This window comes from Giraffa tippelskirchi, chromosome 2 (genome assembly GCF_054371585.1).
Source record: "Giraffa tippelskirchi isolate mGirTip1 chromosome 2, T2T-mGirTip1v1.2.pri, whole genome shotgun sequence".
Taxonomy (NCBI): domain Eukaryota; kingdom Metazoa; phylum Chordata; class Mammalia; order Artiodactyla; family Giraffidae; genus Giraffa; species Giraffa tippelskirchi.
In genome coordinates, this window is record NC_137276.1 from 147,970,273 (window position 1) to 147,990,581 (window position 20,309).

At 39.9% G+C, this 20,309-nt stretch overlaps 1 protein-coding gene across 5 annotated transcripts; it reads left to right on the top strand.

Annotated features, from left to right (window-relative positions):
• Positions 1 to 9,294: 9,294 nt before the first annotated feature.
• Positions 9,295 to 19,760, top strand: ZNF639 (zinc finger protein 639). 5 transcript variants are annotated; one of them, XM_081570974.1, is made up of 7 exons: positions 9,295 to 9,471; positions 12,303 to 12,460; positions 13,285 to 13,356; positions 14,126 to 14,194; positions 15,200 to 15,310; positions 17,130 to 17,264; positions 17,396 to 19,760. In XM_081570974.1, the coding sequence occupies exons 4-7, from the start codon at positions 14,137 to 14,139 to the stop codon at positions 18,547 to 18,549; spliced, it is 1,458 nt and encodes a 485-aa protein (XP_081427100.1). In that variant the 5' UTR covers positions 9,295 to 9,471; positions 12,303 to 12,460; positions 13,285 to 13,356; positions 14,126 to 14,136; the 3' UTR covers positions 18,550 to 19,760. The 5 variants fall into 5 exon arrangements, with proteins under 5 accessions (XP_081427100.1, XP_081427098.1, XP_081427102.1 ...); XM_081570972.1 differs by having other exon boundaries at positions 12,378 to 12,460; XM_081570973.1 differs by having other exon boundaries at positions 9,453 to 9,702.
• The last annotated feature ends 549 nt before the right edge of the window (positions 19,761 to 20,309 follow it).

Consider the following 20,309-nt stretch of genomic DNA (forward strand, 5'->3'; position numbering starts at 1 on the left):
CTGAGAGCCACATTCCCACCCCTCCCCTCCCCAAAAGACACAGAAGGGATGAATGGATAAAAGAAACCCAGTGATGTGCTGCACAAAGAGTTTCAGTTTAGCCTTAAGGACACATACAGGCTGAAAGTGAAGAGATGGAAAAAGATATTCTAAACAAACAGCAATCAAAAAAAAAAAAAAGAGCAGAGACAAATTCTAGCAAAAATAGATTCTAAGCTAAAAATAGTCAAAAGAGACAAAACCATTGTTACATAAACATAAAAGGGTCTATTCATCAAGAAGACACAGCAATATTAAATATTTATGCACCCAATATCAGAGCACCTAAATATATAAAGCAAGTACTAACTGAACTAAAAAAAGAAACAAACAGCAATACAGTAATAGCTAGGGAATTTCTCTTTAAAGAATTCAGCAAAACTTTTTTATTGATGTATAGGTGATTTATAATATTGTATTAGTTTCAGGGTACAGAAAAATGATTCAATTATATTGTTGTAGATTATTTTCCATTATAGGTTATAAGATATTGAACAAATTCCCTGAAAATCCTTATTGCCTGTCTATTTTAAATATACTAGTTTATATCTGTTAATCCGATACTCCTAATTTATCACTCCCCCTGTCCCTTTCCCCTTTAGTAACCATAAGTTTGTTTTCTATGTCTGTGAATCTGTTTCTGTTTTGTATATTGACTCCTCTGTATTATTTTTTAGACTCCACATTTAACTGATATCATATTTGTCCTGGTCTGATTTCACTAAGTATAATAATCTCTAGGTCCGCCCATGTTGCTGCAAATGGCATTGTTTCCTTCTTTTTATGGCTGAGTAAAATTCCATCGTGTGTATATATACACACACACACACACACATATATACATATTTGTTGCTGTTCAGTTGCTCAGTTATGTCTGACTCTTTGTGACCCCATGGACTGCAGCACACCAGGCTTCCCTGTCCTTCACCATCTTCTGGAGCTTGCTCAAACTCATGTCCATTGAGTCAGTGATGCCATCCAACCATCTCATCCTCTGTTGTCCCCTTCTCCTCCTGCCTTCAATCTTTCCCAGCATCAGGGTCTTTTCTAATGAGTCAGCTCTTCTGATCAGATGGCCAAAGTACTGGAGCTTCAGCTTCAGCATCAGTCCTTCCAATGAGTATTCAGGGTTGATTTCCTTTAGGATGGACTGGTTGGATCTCCTTGAAGTCCAAGGAACTCTCAAGGATCTTCTCCAGAACCACAGTTCAAAAGCATCGATTCTTCGGTGCTCAACCTTCCTTATGGTCCAACTGTCACATCCGTACATGACTACTGGAAAAACCATAGCTTTGACTATATGGACTTTTGTCAGCAAAGTGATGTCTCTGTTGTATATTTATATGTATATCTAGATATACATATAGATAGATATCACTTCTTAATTCACTCATCGTGGATAGACATTTAAGTTGTTTCTATGTTTTGGCGATTGTGAATAATACTGCTATGAACATAGGGGTGCACATATAATTTTGAGTTATAGTTTTGTCCAGGCATATTCCCAGGAGCGGGATAGCTGGATCATATGGTCATTCTATTTTTAGTTTTCTGAGGAACTATACTGTTTGGAAAGTAGTTTTTAAGTGGGACACATTTTTGTCTCAAGTCCCGATTTTGTTCATAAGGAAGAAGGTTAGATATACGTATACAGGGAACTGAAAATCTCAGTCTCAATGATTTTAATTTTAACCTCTAATTTTCAGAGGTCCTTACAGAAATAAAAATTAATTAGCCAAAGAAACAAGAAATGTTAATAGTGATAAGCTTAGAAAATGTGACTGAATTACTTGTTGTTGTTTAGTTGCTAAGTCGTGTCCAACTCTAGCAACCCCATAGTCTATAGCCCTCCAGACTCCTCTGTCCATGGGATTTCCCAGGCAAGAATACTGGAGTGGGTTGCCATTTCCTTCTCCATTGAATTACTTAGTTGTACTCAATAATGTTTTGTTTTTCCTTGAAAAATGAGACCTCTCAATCAGTTTAATATTACAGAGCCAGATAAATTAACAAAAGGTCAGTAATTTCTCCCTCCCACCCCATAAGCCTGGCTGTTTTGTTTTGTAAGTCTTCCTTCTTTTTGTAAGCTAGCAAAGACTAAGAGATGCAAAATTTCTTAAAGTGCAAATTTTTGGAATTATATTTGTAACAAAATTTAAAATATTTGAAAATTTTAAAAAAATACAAGTTTATGTTCCATAATCAATGAAAGAAAAAAAGTGGGAAGTGGGTTTTTCCAGGTTAATTGTAACTAAAGAAACATGACAAGTAGGCTTGACTATAGACCTTGCTTCGATCTTGTTTTTCAACAAACTGAAAAAAAGGACATGTGTGAGACAGAAATTTGTGTCTTTGATTACATTAAGGAGTAAGTGTTCTTTTTGCTAGGTATGAAAATGAAATGTGTTTACATAAGAAGATGTCCATATTTTATAGAGAATTGTGTAGGAGTAAAATATACCTGGGATTTCCTCAAAAAGCTTGAAAAAGAAGAAAAAAAAAAAGGGAGGGAGGGAAGGCAGGACAACCAAAGGAAAAAAGAAAAGACAAGTAGTGTATGGTTTGGTAATTATTGAAAATGGGACGATGAGTATATGAGGGTACATTTATTCTTCTCTCTATTCTTATATACATTTGGAAAATCTATAAAAGTCAAGAAAAATATCCAAAAGACACGCAGATTAAAAATGGAAACAATAAATTTAAGTGAGATTACTGTCCAAGTAAACTACCCTTTGAATATGCCAAACCTCATTATTTTTATGAGTAAATCAATGATACACAATCCATAAAAATTCTCAAAGGGATTTTACATCTGTGAGCACTGAAAAATCATGACCTACATTCCTTTTGATGTTCCTCCTTAATCATTTTTCTTTTCTTAATGGTTTCAAAGTACCTGAAAATCTTATAGCTTTAAGGGTAACTGAGCTAAGCTTGTTTTGATGTTACCCTTCCCCTTAAGACTTTACATTAGTTTTCCTATTTCAAAACAGATTTAACATTTCAAAACATATTTGAGGGGGAAATTGAATATGAGAGGAATGCCTGGTAAGTATTCTTTACTATTAAACATACTTCGAGCACACAAAATGGACTAAACCTTGTATAAATATTTATACCGTATAAAGATATCATGCATGCTTTCCTTTTGTGCTTCGTTCCTATAGTAAATATTAGGTGATCATTCTGTCAGCACTGTGCTAGGCAAGCTTTAGGGATTAGCAGTCAACGAGACAGACATTTCTTACCTTCACTAAGCAGAGAGTCTACTGAGGAAGACTCCAGAGAATTCCTAACCACTTCTGCTAGGAGGTGGTGTTTTACTGTGATTAGCGACCATTATAAATAATCGTATCTTTTGATTTTTTCACTCCCATTGCCAACAGGAAAAGCAATGTTAGTCAGTTTAGACTAATCGAAGTTCGAAACAGGTAAACCCTGGATATTCCTGATCATCAAAAGTGATGCTGTGTAGGGCCCTGTGGGGCTCCTGGGAACAGAGCCTTTCTGTGCCCCCGCCCCCACTTCTTTGATCATAGGAAACAGATTTCGTTCAGCCTTCATGATCTTCTTTGAGTTCCAATGGGCAGATGCAAGTAGTTATTAATTAAGGAAGGGACGGGACACAAGACCAGGAGAAACATTCAAGAGCAGGCTGGGGGCAAGGACCTGTTTCCCCAAAATGGATACATACAACAATGTGTTTGAGTTGTTTTGCATATGTTGAAACCCTCTCTAGGCGGAAGAAGTTAATGGTTATGACGGTAGGCTACCTACAAACATGTAGACACCAGATGAATTGGACCTGAAGGTTGACAATGCTGATTCCTACTTACCTCACCACCAACCCATCAGAAGACTGTCCATAAACGGATCACACCCTCTTGGAAAATATAAACCTTCTCACTATCTTCCCCAAGGGAAGGACATATGATTTTGAGGGTGTCTCCCTTTGCCTGGCAAGGCAATAAAGTTATCCTTTTCTACTTCACCCAAAACTCTGTCCCAAGATTTGATTCAGCATTGGAGTACAGAGAAGCTGAGCTTTTGGCATCAAAAGTGCTCCCACAGTCACCATTTAGAATGTGGTACCACCTGGTATAAGACATGAGAAGAGCTACACGAAAATACTCCAAGAAAATTAGAGCTCTAACAGATTTATATAGATTGTCAGTGTGGCCTGATAAGATTGCTACACACTTGGTGCACCTGGCAGTCCCACGGATCTCTTTTGCTTCAACAGTGTTTGGATGGAACAAACGGAAAGATGCCTCTCTGACTACCCTCCAACCTTTTTATCCAGTCGCAACCTCTGGAATCAGCCACTCAGCTATCCTTGGTCACCAGGACCAGCCAACACCATTTTTTGAGTTTAATTCCTCATTACCAATCAACCATGAGCTCCCAGATTCACCAGAATTGTTCTACCAAGGTGGAGGCCACCATCAACCATCTGGGCAACCTACATCTGGCCTCCTACACCCCGTCTCTGTCTGGATTTCTATTGATATTTTGACTTCAAGGATGTGGCTCTGGAGGACACGGGCCACTTTTTCCATGAATTGGACAAAGAGAAGCACAAGGACACCAAGTATCTCTTGAAAAGGCAAAAACCAGCACGGCAGTCGCACCCTCTTCCAGAATGTGCAAAAGCCATCTCAAGATGAGTAGGATAAAACCCAGGACACTATGGAAGCCACCACTCTCAAGGAGAAGAACCTGAACCACCCTTTCAGATCTGCATGCCCTGGGCTCTGGCCCTGCAGGCTCCCACCTTTGTGACCTCCTGGAGAGCTACTTCCTGGAAAATCAGGTGAAACTCCTCAAGAAGATGGGTGACCACCTGACCTACCTTCACAGTTCTGGCTGAACCCCAGGCTGGGTTGGGCAAGTATTTCTTGGAAAGGTTCACCCTCAAGCACAACTGGGCTTCCCAGGTGGGGCTAGTGGTAAAGAACTTGACTGCCAATGCAGGAGACGTGAGACTCGGGTTCAATCCCTGGGTTGCGAAGATCCCCTGAAGGAGGGCATGGCAACCCACTCCAGTATTCTTGCCTGGAGAATTCCATGGACAGAGGAGCCTGGCGGGCTACAGTCTATGGGGTCACAAAGAGTCGGACACAACTGAAACGACTTAGCACGCAAGCACAACTAGGAGCCTCCAAGCCCAAAAGCCTTTGAGGAGCCCCTCTGGTGTTAGAACTTCACCCGAAGCCCCCTCTGCAGACACTAGGCAGCTTTGTAACCACCTGGATCCCTCTCCCAAGACTTGAACCAGATGGAACGGGTGTATAAATTTAGCCCTTGTCTTAGTCAGTGATGAAAAATGATTATTCTATAAGAAATTATCCCCAAAACTTATCAACTTAACACAACAAAGGTGTGTTTCTTGCTCTCGTTACATCTGCTTTATGTCCTGATAGCTCTCCAGACAGAGGAAGAGAAGGCTAGAGAAGGAAGCACCAGAAATGAACTGCCTCCATGTAGGACTAACACAGCACGTCTACTGACAATTCAATGACCAAAGCAAGTTATATGGCTCTACCCAACTTCAATGGGACGAGGGGTGAAATTTATGCCTTAGTGTAGAGAGCACCAGAAATTGGGAGATTGTTGACATTAGTAATGCCCACCATAGACCTAAACAATCACTGCGTTTTCTTCCCAGGGATATCAAATATACTTTCTTACTGGGGAAATGCTTTTTTCATCCTCTATTAATCTCAATCTCCCTTGACATGGTTTAGCCTCTTCACAGGAGAGTCATCACATTCCAGTGCTGTTTAATTACCTATCTCCTCTAATGTAAAGACTAGCAAGGTAATGACCATGTCCATCTTGCTTATACTATATCCCCAGTACCTAGCACAGTGCTGGACATAAGGTAGATAAGCAGTGAATCATTTTATTGAGGCTTTATGCAAGACACTGTGCTAAGCAGGGAGATGGAACAGACTGGAATATAACAAAACCAGAACTGAAAGCCTCTGGAGAGATAAGATAAACAGGGGTGAAGTCAGATTTTGTCAGGACAGAAGCTTATGCAACTTGGGGGAACCAATTTAAGAAAAAGAACAAAATTATAAATGCAAAATTAAGTACCTTATCCTACAAGAGGTTCATGCAGTGCAGGGACTTGAAGCTTAAAGCTTCATTATTTCCACAATTAATGCATCTTTGATGCTAAGAGGACTAATGCATCAAATACTATAAAATCTCAGAAGAGTGATCAGAGATCTCTGCTAGGAAAAATCAAAGATTTCATAGAAGAGAGATAAAGTGCGAGCTTGATCTTATAGATAGAAACAAAGGAAAGGAATGGCAGGTGGAAGAAACATACTGAAACACACAAAAGAGAAAGAGTTAGACCTCTCTAGTTCAGTTGCTCAGTCATGTCCGACTCTTTGTGACCCCATGGACTGCAGTACACCAGGCTCCCCTGTCCAGCACCAACTCCCAGAGCTTGCTCCAACTCATGTCCATCCAATCTGTGATGCCATCCAACCATCTAATCCTCTACGGTCCCCTTCTCCTCCTGCCTTCAATCTTTTCCAGCATCTAGGTCTTTTCAAATGAATCAGTTCTTTGCATCAGGTGGCCAAAGTATTGGAGCTTCAGCATCAGTTTCTATCCATGGAATAGTGAAAAGTACTATACTATTTAACTAATGAGAGGTTGGGTGGGAAAAGCCTTAAAGGCTAGTGGTTCTCAGAGTGTGATCCTGCACCAGCAGCAACAGCATCACCTGAGAACTTGTTAGAAACGCTTGATTGATGCTTTTGAACTGTGGTGTTGGAGAAGACTCTTGAGAGTCCCTTGGACTGCAAGGAGATCAAATCAGTCAATCCTAAAGGAAATCAACCCTGAATATTCATCAGAAGGACTGATATTGAAGTTGAAGCTCCAATACTTCGGCCACCTGATGCGAAGAGCCAACTCATTAGAAAAGACTCTGATGCTGGGAAAGATTGAAGGCAGGAGGAGGAGGGGACAACAGAGGATGAGATGTTTGGATGGCATCACTGACTCAATGGACATGAGTTTGAGCAAGCTCTGGGAGATGGTGAAGGACAGGGAAGCCTGGCGTGCTGCAGTCCTTGGGGTGACAAAGAGTCAGACACAACTGAGCAACTGAACAACAGGCTCCATCTCAGACTTACCCAATTAGACACTCCTGAGCTACAGCACAGGCCTCTATACTTGAACAATCACCTCCTAGTGATGCTGATGCAGTTAAAGTTAGAATGCCCTAGGAAGTTACTTGAACATCAGATGAAGTTATTCTCAGAAATTTTATTTCAGGCTGTTATACAAAATGGAGAGAAATAAGAAAAAAGAATTATGACAGAGAAAAAGTTTTCCTCATCTCACATCACATCTCACAAAATAAATTACAGATCAATTAAAAAGTTCAAGTAAAAAATGCAACCAGATCTTGTGTAGGAGAAAAGGTTATTTCAATGTAAGACCAACAATAGAACTTGTAAAGGAAAAGATTAATAGACTTGATTTCACAAAAATTTAAAATGTTTGTGCCATTAAAGAAATTAAAAAGTAAAAACAAACCAGGAAGAAACACACGTAACATATATCTCAGATAAAACGTTTAAAATCTTAATTTTTTTTTAAAAGACAAACTTAGAAAAATGGGCAAAGGACATAAACTGATCATTCACAAAAGAAATACAAACGGCCAAGAATCATGAGAAAATATTCAAGTTTACAAAAAATAAAGTGCTCAGGTTTTTGGCAAATTATGCTCAGAGACTGAGACTCTTTGCCAGTAATTTATTTAACAGAGGCTCACTGTGGGAATTACTATTCACAAGCCAATAGAAAACAGGTTAATAACTCTTAAGTCAATAAAGAAACATACTCCAAACCAAAGATAGATTCATTACACTACTGTCCCAGGCAGAGAAGAGGTGAAAGAAATAAAGTCCAAATTTAGTTGAGGTGTACCTTTTCTATGAGTTTGTTCTCAGACGAGTCGGCTTAGCCAACAGTGAGCTGATGTCCAGCTGCTGCCAGCGCGAAAGGCTCTCGAGGCCAGAGCACGACGCTAGCAGAACCAAGGCGCGGGCGGGCAAAACCATCTCCTTCCCAGGACCGCCGCCTGACTTTCATCACTGCAGGCAAAGAGGAGCCTTAAAAGTGGTTCCATATCACCCCCTTGTGGCCTCCACCGTGTCTGGTCAAGAAACAACCCTCCTGGAGAGGGGGATACGAAACACACTCTTTACAAATTCCAGAAACCTGTGTCAATTCCCTATTCCGTGCCATAACTAACTATACTAGGATTAAAAGGTGCCTCTAAACCTCTTCGTACTTTATTCAGGCCATGCCAGCATTCGTAAATATTCATTTGGGCTGAGCACACACATAAACGTTATGAGATTGTAAAAATTGAGCCTCACACACTAGCGTCTCTTTCAAATATGGTTTTATCTCCTGGGAGTTAGCTGATGGGGACAGAGTAAGGTCTATGATTATTACTATCCGGTGGTTGATTGGTTAGTATGTGATAACCAAGAAAAGCACACATAGACGATCAAAGAAAAAAACACGCATTGCAGTCCTACTAGTGACCTTGGGCACATGATAATCCAGAAGGGCCGCATCATCCATTTAACAATCATTAATGAATAAAACCTAGTCCCTACACCCTCACAAGCTCACTTCACTAATTTGTAAATTTGGATAACAACCTTAACTCTTTCTCAAAAAGATTAAACGCGTGTTCACACCCCGTTCCCAAGTTTATTTATGCTTACTTAATTTAATCCTCTCTACATCTACTCCTAGAAACTCAAGGTCAGAAAAAGTGAAATCATCTAACTCAATCCGCCATAATTTCACAGTCATTCCACCAACATTTTTTGAGGCAGGGAATCCGGATAAAGACTAAGAATGACCCGCGATCTTTTAAATTTCCCCTCCTGCACTGCGGACGGCTGCCCTTTTCGTCCCCAACAGGCAGCATTCCACTCTTTGCGGTTTGAAATGCCACATGCCTTGCCTAACCCGACCAAGACCATTCTCGTATGTCCCCATGGAGGAACTTAGTGGGAAAAGGGCGTCTGGCGCGCGTTGCTGATCCCACTTCCTCTGGGCGGGAGGGAAAGCGGGCGGTGGTGGTGGAGGGAGTTCCCTCGGCAGCCTCGCTAGGAGCAATTCTAGAGGGGGGAATCACTGGCTCTTTCCGGGACGCGCGGTACCCTTCCCGGAAGGCACCCGCGAAGGCGCGGAGGTGCCTGCAGGGGGCGCGGGCCGCCGGGCCACCCCCGGGGCTGGAGGCCGGTGGTCCCTCCTAGCCCGCGAGCGAGGCGAGGCCACGCCGCTCGCTCCCCTGCCCCCACTCTCACCTCGTCACCTCCCCGCCCTCTCGGCGGGCCCTTGAGGCATGCGGCGCAGGCGCGGAGCGCGGCGGTGAGTGCGGCCACGGAGCCTGGGCCCGGGGCCTCGCAGGCTGGGCGTCGGGCGCGCGGGGAGGGAGTGGGGCCGGCCCGGCGGAGCGCCGGGGAGCTCGAGGGCCAGAGCGGCGCCGCCCGCCGCCTTGCGCCTGCGGGCAGGGCTGCGCTACCCCTCCGCCCGCTCTCGGGCGTCTCGGCCACCGCCTCGCAGCTGCGCCTGGGCTGGCCGGGCGGGCCCCGGGGACTGGTGAGTGTGAGGGCGGAGCGGCCCGGGCGCCGGACTGCTGCAAGGGCTGCGGGCGTGCGGGCGCAGCTTCCTGCGGGAGAGGGCAGGGAAGACCGGATGGCGCCTTTAAAACTGAAACCCTGCCTTCGTTTTCGGGCGGGATGGCGCGCCCCTCCCCCATCCCGAAGGCAGTTCCACTCCCTGCGGAGGGCACCTCGGCCCCGGCTGCCCTCGGTCCCCCGCTGCTTTTTTCCGAATGATGCCTTTGGGGTCGGGACTTGGGACTCCTGGCTAGTCGCCGGGCCCGGATGGGGCCAGTACGTGGCGCGCGGGTGGAGAAGCCGGGTCCCGGTGGCTCCTGCGCGGCCTCTCTGGGCCCCAGGCCCCGATCCGTGCCACGCTGGCCCTCAGGCCCTGCCGGCTGGCATGGTGACCCTCCGGCGGCGCATCCTTTGCCCGCGCCGGGAGTCGCAACCTTCAGGCTCCTAAGTCCCCAGCCAGTATAGTCCAAGGCACTTATTAGGGTACTTCTAACCCATTTTGGTTTTGTTTTTCAGTACAACCTAGGGACAAGAGTGATTTGAGGCAGTTTATCTCTAAGCAAAGAGATAAAGCAAAGACTGACACTAAATGGGACGTGTGGTGGGTTCTAGTTCAAGTTTCCTGCAGCATTTTTGTGTTTTCATTTCTTTCAAAATCTGGAAAATATATACTTGTTTCAAAATAAGGTTGGGGGAGAACATGCTTCTAAAACTCTTTAGTATAAAACCAGCTTTTTATTGTAAATGCTTGGCTTATATATATTTATATTGCATGAAAGGCCTTAAAAAGGTTGAACTCTGATACAAGTGCTGACTGCCAATAGGAGTCTGCCAATCTATTGTGTTTTGTACTTAGACATTCTTGTTGTTGAAAAAGTGACAGTTGGAAAGATGATGACAAGTGTCTTCTACGTTGCTTTTTTTTTTTAATGAGTGTTTTGGATGGCATGGTTAGCTTTTTGTAAATATAAAATATGTATGAATCCCTTAGCATGAGAAAATGTCTACATGTCTATACTTTAAAATGTTTAGTCGCTTAGCCTTGTACAGCTCTTTTGCGACCCCATAAAAACATTTGCTGAGATGAAGGGTGGTTAGCATTTTTGGTCTTGAGTGGGCATTTTACCATCTTGCTTAAAGGAGATCTGGTAAATTTGTGGATATTGTTCAGCCCTAAGTAGGAGTCAAACATTTCCTGATCAAGGTAATCCTGTTCTTTTCACCTGACAGTCTGAATCAGTCCAGCTTGCAACATTAATTGTAATGCCATGCTTCTTGGTGTCCTTGCTTTTTTGAAAGAGTTTGAAGTGTTTAAAATGCTTGGCTGACAGTTTTCAGTGTTCGGTCTGGTACTTGTAAAACATTTAGAACATGAAGTATAAAGCTTTCAGCTGTATAAATTCTGTACAAAAGAAGTATTAGAAATAAGTCTTAAGATTTTAGTTTATTACATAAATATGTAAACAGCTGTTTATTTTTTTTAATGCACTTGATGGGGTGAGCTCAGGGAATGCTATTTGCGTTGTTAGATGAGGCATTATATATGTTGACACCATTTCTGCAAATATCATGGTTGTCAGTTTCTTTGAGTGATTCCCTCACCCTCCTCCCAGTTGGTGGCTGACTAAGGACTGGAAGCAAGATGTAACTTGCTGGTGACAGTGATTAGAAATGAAGATTTAATCACACAATTGTAAACCCAGAAGTCAGAAGACATACTTTTTCATCTCTGGCTCTTCTACTTAGTTGACTTCACTTTCAATGAATTTGTTTCCTCCTCAGTAAAATTGGAGTAGATTTGATAGTAGCCCTTCTATCTACCTCACAGGATTGTTGTGAAAATCAAATAAAGAAAATTTGCAGTAAATTCAGCAGCACTTTATGTGTATGATTACATTATGTATAGTGCTGATAATTTGTTACTGTTTAGTAGCTAAGTCGTGTCCGACTCTTGTGACCCCATGGACTGGGTATTTTCCACCAATCTCCTCTGTCCACGGGATTTCCCAGGCAGGAATTCTGGAGTGGGTAGCTGTTTCCTTCTTCAGAGGCTCTTCCTGACCCAGAGATCAAACCTGAGTCTCCTGCATTGGGAGGCGGTTTCTTTACCACTGAACCTCCTAGGAAGCCCAGTATTGATATACCCAGCACTTAATAAAGCAGCAAAAATAGTATGTGCATCTCAAGTTCCTTACTGCTAGAATTGAGGTGAGAAATAACGATGCCAAGTTCTACCTACTGTGTACCTATATCACCTTGGTGATAAGAAGCTTATAAGTTCATGGAAAAAACTTTACAATGCATTTTTTGCCTGACATTCCTTATTTTCCCACTGCTATAGTAGAAAGAACACTAATCTGAAATGGAGGAAAGAGTTCTGATTCTAATACTATTACTTCAGTTGGACTGATCACTTTATCTCCCTATTTCTATAAATAAAAAAGATTAAAAGCATAGACTTGAAAATCTATGTTCAAGTTAGATCTCTGTTCAGTTCTGTCATTTATTTACTATTCCCCTGACTTAAGTTTATGCCTCAATTTCCTTATCAGTTGTTGTTTATCCATTATGTCCTGTCAGACTCTGCGATGGCTCCTTTGTCCATGGGATTTTCCAGGCAAGAATACTGAAGTGTGTTGCCATTTCCTTCTGCAGGGGATCTTCCTGACCCAGGGTCCCAACCTGTGTCTCCTGCATCTTCTACAGCGCAGGCAGATTCTTTACCACTGAGCCACCTGGTAAGCCCTCTTTATCAGTAACAACAGGTAGATAGTAGGGATTTGGAGAGCATGTTATAGATTTTTCTAATCATAGGTTTAAATAAAAAAGTATGTTCACAGCCTGGTACATAATTGGTGCCCAATAAATGATCATTATTCTATTAAATAATCTACAAGGGGGATTTAAACAGTTTAAAATCTATAATTTGGGAATTCGCTGGTGGTCCAGTGATTAGAACTTTGTGCTTCCACAGCAGGGGGCATGTGTTCTATCCTTGGTCAGGGACTTAAGATCCCACAAGCCACCCCAGTGCAGCCAAAAAAGAGAGAAAAAAAAAGCCCGTACTAATTTGTCAGCTTTCATTATATTGGCTTTCATTGTGACTGAGTAAATTAATGGCAGGAGAAGGAGTTTCAATCCCTGGGTGGGGAAGATCCCCTGGAGTAGGAAATTGCAATCCGCTCCAGTATTCTTGCCTGGAGAATCCCATGGACAGAGGAGCCTGGCAGGCTACAGTCCATGGGATTTCAAGAGGTTGGACTCAACTGAGCACACAAATAAATTAATGAGATTTATATTCTTGTGTATTTATGTTCCTTTTTTGATGTTAAGATAGCTTTAGAAGGTAAATTCACTTCAAAGAAATATGACACTTATTTACATATAGCCACATATTTATCAATTTATACAAGTTTTAGTACTTAATACAGTATGTATTCAAAAGAATATTGTACTTGAGTTAATTCTGTATAGCTTTCCAGTTAACTAACATCCAGTACCTTGAATCTCAGAAGTGAACTACATTTTTGCTCATAAGACTTTTGTCCTGTTTTTCCTACAGGCATATTTCACCATCTGTGAAAACTTCCCTGTAATTCAATTTTCCTCACTCCAGTATTAAGAATTACACCAAGTAAGTGGACTGTGGTAAAACTAGTTAGTCAATTTTATAACAGTCTATGGATATTTATTCAGTAGCTGCCGCATCTCTTTTGTTCTCAGTAGAATGTTGAGTGTGACCTCATGAATAAGAAAAGGATTTTTTCTTGAAAATTGTATTCTGATCCTCTGAATGATGAGGATGTTTTTTTTTTCCCCCTCTGAAGCCAGAGGATTAATACAGATTTGTGACAGTTTTTTTTTTAAGGGGGTGTGTGGCTTCAAAACTGTCAAAATATTCCCAACTGTAAGAAATGTACCTATAAAACTCTTAATTTGGTGCCATAGGTACAATTTGTCTTTTATAAAAAAATAAGCATAAGGCTTATGTAATTATTCAGTTTTCACAATTACATCAACATTTGAAAAGTTCTCAACCTCAGGACGGAGAAGGCAATGGCACCCCACTCCAGTACTCTTGCCTGGAAAATCCCAGGGACGGAGGAGCCTGGTGGGCTGCCGTCTAAGGGGTCGCACAGAGTCGGACACGACTGAAGCGACTTAGCAGCAGCAGCAGCCGCAACCTCAGGAAGAAAGAAAACAGAACTCAGTGTCCTGCCTTTAAACTCGATCAGAAAAGTAAATCCAGAGTATAAGCAGGATTGTTTAACATTTCTCTCACGAAGTCGATTTTTATGTGATGCACACATTTCGTATCGCCAGCCAATTTTTTTATTAAATTTGCATAACAATATTAACACTTGTTATTTGTGATGTATTTGTTAAATTTTTCCATTTTATAGATTGAAAAGATATGAATGAATATCCTAAAAAAAGAAAAAGGAAGACTTTACATCCTTCTCGTTATTCAGGTCAGTGTATGATTAAATTATTTAAAAGTTAGGCCGTGTTTAATTCCCATGCAATTGTGTTTTCATCCATTTTCTCATAAATGATAAGAGTTAAATATCTGGGTCAACTTTTAGGTAAGAGGAAACTTTAAGTAAATTCTCTGAAAATATATTTCTCAATGTCTGCTGTGTGCTAGGCGTACATCAGGATTTCACAGGCATTTATTTTAATCCTCACAACTTCATAGTTTATAGATATTTAAAATTAGATACCCAAGTTACATACTTATATAGCATAATTGAGATTTGCCTGTGTTTCCCAAGCTTGTGCTTAAGTCTTAATAATAACCTTGATGGAAGATATTTTGCATCATTGGAAAAAAACTTTATCCTGTACATTATTTTCAGAAATGTGTAAGTTTCATTTTGATTGTGTAATTTTAGATCCTTCGTTTGAGATTGGCTCTACTATCTTGGCAAATAAGAGGTCTTGACCGTCTGTAACTAATGCTATACACATGTATACTTGGGGCAGTCTCAGGTATACCTGTTAACCAACCCAGCCTACTTGTTTTTCATATCTGAGGAAATTAAACCTGGTCTACCTAACTGGCCCTTCTCAGGCAAGAGTTGAAATGACTGTCTTCAGAAGCCCTAACTGGCCCTCAGACCTTCCTCTGTGTATTATGCTTTCTCTGCAGTACGTGGCAGATCTGCTTGGTAGTTAATTCAGTGTTTTTTGCAATTAACACATTTATTGTATAGTCATATTTTGTGGGACTCTTGACCATGGGAATTGTATCTTAGTGTGTTTCAAAGTATTATATTTTTAATTGTATAATTTATGGTTCTTTCAAAGCTCAAAGTCAATATCTGAATTATGAAAGCCTTCAGAATTGAGGGAAATATTAACACCTTATTACCAATAGTATGAAAATTTATTTTTGTTGGATAGAGAGATGGCTGTCATTAGATGTTTATGTGTTCGATGTGCTTGAAAATTTTTAAATTTTGTTTTATGTTCAGATTCCTCTGGAATAAGCAGAATTGCAGATGGATTCAATGGAATTTTTTCTGATCATTGTTACAGTGTTTGTTCTATGAGACAACCAGACTTAAAATATTTTGACAACAAAGGTATATTTAAATTTTCCAAAATATTTTTATTCAAATTGCTTTCATAGTTTTTCATTTGCTATTTGGAAATGTGGGTGAAAGTGATGATTTCAAAATGAGCAAGTATCTAAACTTGTTTTAAGAAAACAAGAGACTTTGGGTAAGTGAATTTTAATTTTTAACATTATTTCACACTTATAAATCAAAAGCACATCCTCCTATATCAGTTTTAGTCAGCTAGGAATTGGTGGTGAAGCGGGAGTGACCCAGAGTTTTGAGTATTTATGATGAAAAGTTAAGGATAGTGGCATTTCAGAGTTCCCTGATGGGCCAGTGGTTAAGACTCCATTCTTCCACTGCAGGGGGTGCAGGTTGAATCCCTGGTTAGAGAACTAAGATCCTAAGTGCCCTGAAGAGTGGCAAAAAAAAAAAAAAAAAACCACAAAAAGAACAGTGTTACACACAGTTCTTCTGCTCCGGTATACATTTCAGTTTGGAGGGCTAACGGAAGGAAAGAGCACAAGGTGAAGGATGTGGTCATTTAAAGAACATTCAGTCAGAGACATCAGTGTGAACTCATATTTGGCTTAATATAGACACAAACAGTTACATACAGAAACATTTATGGGATGTCAGTATATTTATAGTAGTGCACAGGCACATATTTTTACTCTGTTAACTGAGAGTCTAACAGAAATGACATCCCAGTAGCAATGAGCACATCTAGTGCCCTGATCTTGGTTTCTAATACCATTTTCCAATGAAAAGAATGAGGGCTTCTTGGAGAAATGGCTGATTCTAGTTCTGGAGCAGGAAACCTAAAAGATGAGCCTGGAGCATTTTGTTGTGCCAGAAAATAAGAAAGTACTCAACATACAGTGTCACTCAATACAAGTATGCCAAAGGAGCCAACTAAAAGAGCTCCTGGGAGCCAAAGCTGAAACAGTTTGAGAGGGGGAGAAATTGAACTATAACCCAAAGTATAAAATAAATATCCATGAGTCCATACTGATATAAATAAATGATAGAATAAATAAACAAGGGAGAAGAAACAAATCTGTACAGAAGAACTCCAGATTATTTACATAGCTAATCCTCCCTCAAGGAGGTGAAGCATAACTTTATACTCCTTAAGTGTGGACTGCACTCAGTAACTTAATTCTAAAGTGTATAGAGTATGGAAAGTAAAAGAGTGACTTTAAAGCCCCAGGTTATCAAGTTCAGCGTCAGCAGTCATAAATAATGTTAATAGTTTATACTCTCTATATGATGTGATTTTTAAAACAAGGCAGTTTGCCTCTGTGTTTACCTTCCGATAATCCATAATCCCAGTCTAATCATGAAAAAGCAAAGTTAATTGGTGGGGCATCCTGCAAAATACCTGAGCAGTCTCCTTAGAATTGTCATGGTCATCAAAAGCAAGGGAAGTCTGAGAAACTGCCACAGCTAGCAGTAGCCTAGAGATAATGACAAATAAATGTTATGTATCCTGGATGGGACCTTGGAACAGAAAAAGGATATTAGATAAAGACTAAGGAAATCTGGATGAAATATGGACTTTAGTTAATGATAGCTTACCAGCATTTGGTCATTGTTATAACAAACAATGTAAGATGTTAATAATGGAGAAACTGAATGCCAGATATGTGGGAATTCTCTGTATTACCTTCTTATTTTTTTTCTGTAAATTTGAAACTTCTGAAAAATAAAGTCTTTTTAAAAAAGACATGATGTTGAGGCCCAGATTTCTCTAGTGACTGGCATTTCAGTTTGTCCATGTAATGTTTAATGTTTTGATTGATATAAATAATAAGTATTTTTCCAAATTCTTTTTTTACAGATGATGATTCTGATACAGAGACATCAAATGAATTGCCAAAATTTACAGATGGAATCAAAGCGAGAAACAGAAATCAAAACTACTTGGTTCCCAGTCCTGTACTTAGAATTCTAGACCACACTGCCTTTCCTACAGGTAAGAGAAACTAATAGCATCTGCACATTTTATATAGTTCAGTGAAAAAAATAATAAATAAATTTCTTTTTGCCAATTATTTAATAGGTATTATTTAGTAGTAATAATAATAGTCTTGCTTTGTTTTTCAGAAAAATCTGCTGATATTGAAATTTGTGATGAAGATTGTGACTCCCCTGAATCAGTCCACCAGCAAACCCAAGAGGAGAGCCCCATAGAAGTTCACACTGCTGAAGATGTTCCAATTGCCGCAGAAGTGCATGCAATTTCTGAAGACTATGATATAGAGACAGAAAACAATTCCTCTGAGAGTCTCCAAGACCAAACTGATGAAGAGCCACCAGCTAAACTTTGCAAAATTGTTGACAAGAGCCAAGCTTTGAATGTGACTGCCCAGCAGAAATGGCCTTTACTGAGAGCTAACAGCAGTGGCCTCTATAAATGTGAACTTTGTGAGTTCAACAGCAAATATTTTTCTGATTTAAAGCAGCATATGATCTTGAAGCACAAGCGTACTGATTCAAACGTGTGTCGAGTATGCAAAGAGAGTTTCTCTACCAACATGCTTCTGATCGAACATGCCAAACTCCATGAAGAGGATCCCTACATATGTAAATACTGTGATTATAAGACAGTAATTTTTGAGAACCTCAGCCAGCACATTGCAGACACCCATTTTAGTGATCACCTTTATTGGTGTGAGCAATGTGATGTACAGTTCTCCTCAAGCAGTGAACTCTACCTACATTTCCAGGAGCACAGCTGTGATGAACAGTACTTGTGTCAGTTCTGTGAACATGAAACGAATGATCCAGAAGACTTGCATAGCCATGTGGTAAATGAGCATGCATGTAAATTAATAGAGTTAAGTGATAAGTATAACAATGGAGAACATGGACAGTATAGCCTCTTAAGCAAAATCACATTTGACAAATGTAAAAACTTCTTTGTTTGTCAAGTATGTGGGTTTCGGAGTAGACTTCATACAAATGTTAACAGACATGTTGCTATTGAACATACTAAAATTTTTCCTCATGTTTGTGATGACTGTGGGAAAGGCTTCTCAAGTATGCTAGAATATTGCAAACATTTAAATTCACATTTATCTGAAGGGATTTATTTATGTCAATACTGTGAATATTCAACAGGACAGATTGAAGATCTTAAAATTCATCTAGATTTCAAGCATTCGGCTGATTTACCTCATAAATGTAGTGACTGTTTGATGAGGTTTGGAAATGAAAGGGAATTAATAAGTCACCTTCCAGTCCATGAAACAACTTGATTGTTTTCTTTAACTTCCATAATGTTGATGTGAAATAATAAATTCAAGTATTTTGGAAATGTTAAAATGGATGATTTTAAACACAACTTGTGAGAATTGTCTTTAACAAGATCTTTTTAATTGCCAATTTTCTTGGCATTGCTGCCTTTTCAGTATATAGTTGTATCCTAAATGTGGTATTTTCAATGCGTTCGTAGTTTTAACTACTTTTGGTGACTGTCATCGTGTTTCTTGCATGTGCTCTGATTTTATGAGTTGATAGGAAACATACACTAAAGAAACTATAGTTTTCCTTCCATAAATATGGGTGTTACAGACTTTTTCTTCTTTAAATTCAAAACAAGGTCAGTCTTTCATAGATGAAGTCATTAAAGTACTGCACTTCCAGAGCTAAAGTGCAACATAATGCACAATTAAGTCCACTGATGCTCCCATTAACAAGATCCAGACCCTGCTTTTGCATTCCCCAGTAGTTACTATCCCCAAGACACTCAGTGGACTCTCCATCTGTGTGAGGCTTTCAATGACACTAGGAGCCCCGTGTTACGGTAAGAAGGAAAGATCTGATTTTCTTGGCAATCCTTTTTTTTTTGGTAATCCTTATTTTAGCCCCTATCCATGTGCTAAATAATCTTAGATGGGAGGAACTGATAAAGGGTTAAACAATAAAGGAACATTTCATAACTCATTTATAAATGAAATAGGTCATTTATAATCTGTTCATATTTCATTTTCAGTTACGCAACTGCAAAGTCATGCCTGAACTTCTAATACCAAATCATTTGTTTTCTGAGAAAACTCACTGAAGTATTAAAATAGAAATAGGAAGGTATGAGAGATGAGGGTTGCTGTTATGAGAAAGTATAAATTACTTTTGATAATGGTAAATCAATCTTAGCATCTGTATTTTCTGTGGCTGCCATAACAAATTATCACAAACTAAGTGGCTTAAAAAGTAGAAGTTTATTGTCTCACGGTTGTAGAGGCTAGAAATTCAAAATTGAAATGTTAGCATAGTTGGTTCCTTCCAAGAGCTGTAAAGGAAGAATCTGTTCTCAGCTACTCTCCTTTGCTTGTATGTGGTCATCTTCATGTTCACATGGTCTCCCTGTGTCCAAGTCTGTCTCCCTTTTACAAGGAATCAAGCAGTCATTGGATTAAGGCCTGCCCTGCCAAGCTCATTTTAACGTAATAAAGACACTATCCCCAAATTAAGGTCGTATTCCATTACTTCAACATATGAACTGGGGAGACAACCACCACAATCCAGTAACAGCTTCTTAAATAGTATCAAGAAGATGGTAATTTGTGCATCATTGGCCTCAAATATAATAAACACTGCTGCTAACAAACTATTGTCACTCAGGAATATTAATATAGTTGAAAAGACTGGTTTATGACCCATGGTTTTCCCACCTTGAGACCCATGGGAGTTTAGTCTGTTTTGTAAATAGTGACAGCAATAAGTTTTTCAAAACCATTTTAATTTCCACCCTTTTGTCATATATGCATACCTGTATTCCTAGAAATTACCATTTCATCTGATTATAACATTCCAAGTAGGGCTGTCTGATAAAAAACGTTTCTTAGAAGACTTAAAATTGTAATTAAATTGGAAGAAAACCTTAGAAACCATCTGATCTACACGTTCTTGTTCTCTATGTTTCTTATAGAAACAGGTTATTATTAGGCCGAGGTCACAAAACCAGTTAGAGCAGACAGGAGTGGAATCCAAGTTATTTGGCTTCCAGTCTACTGAT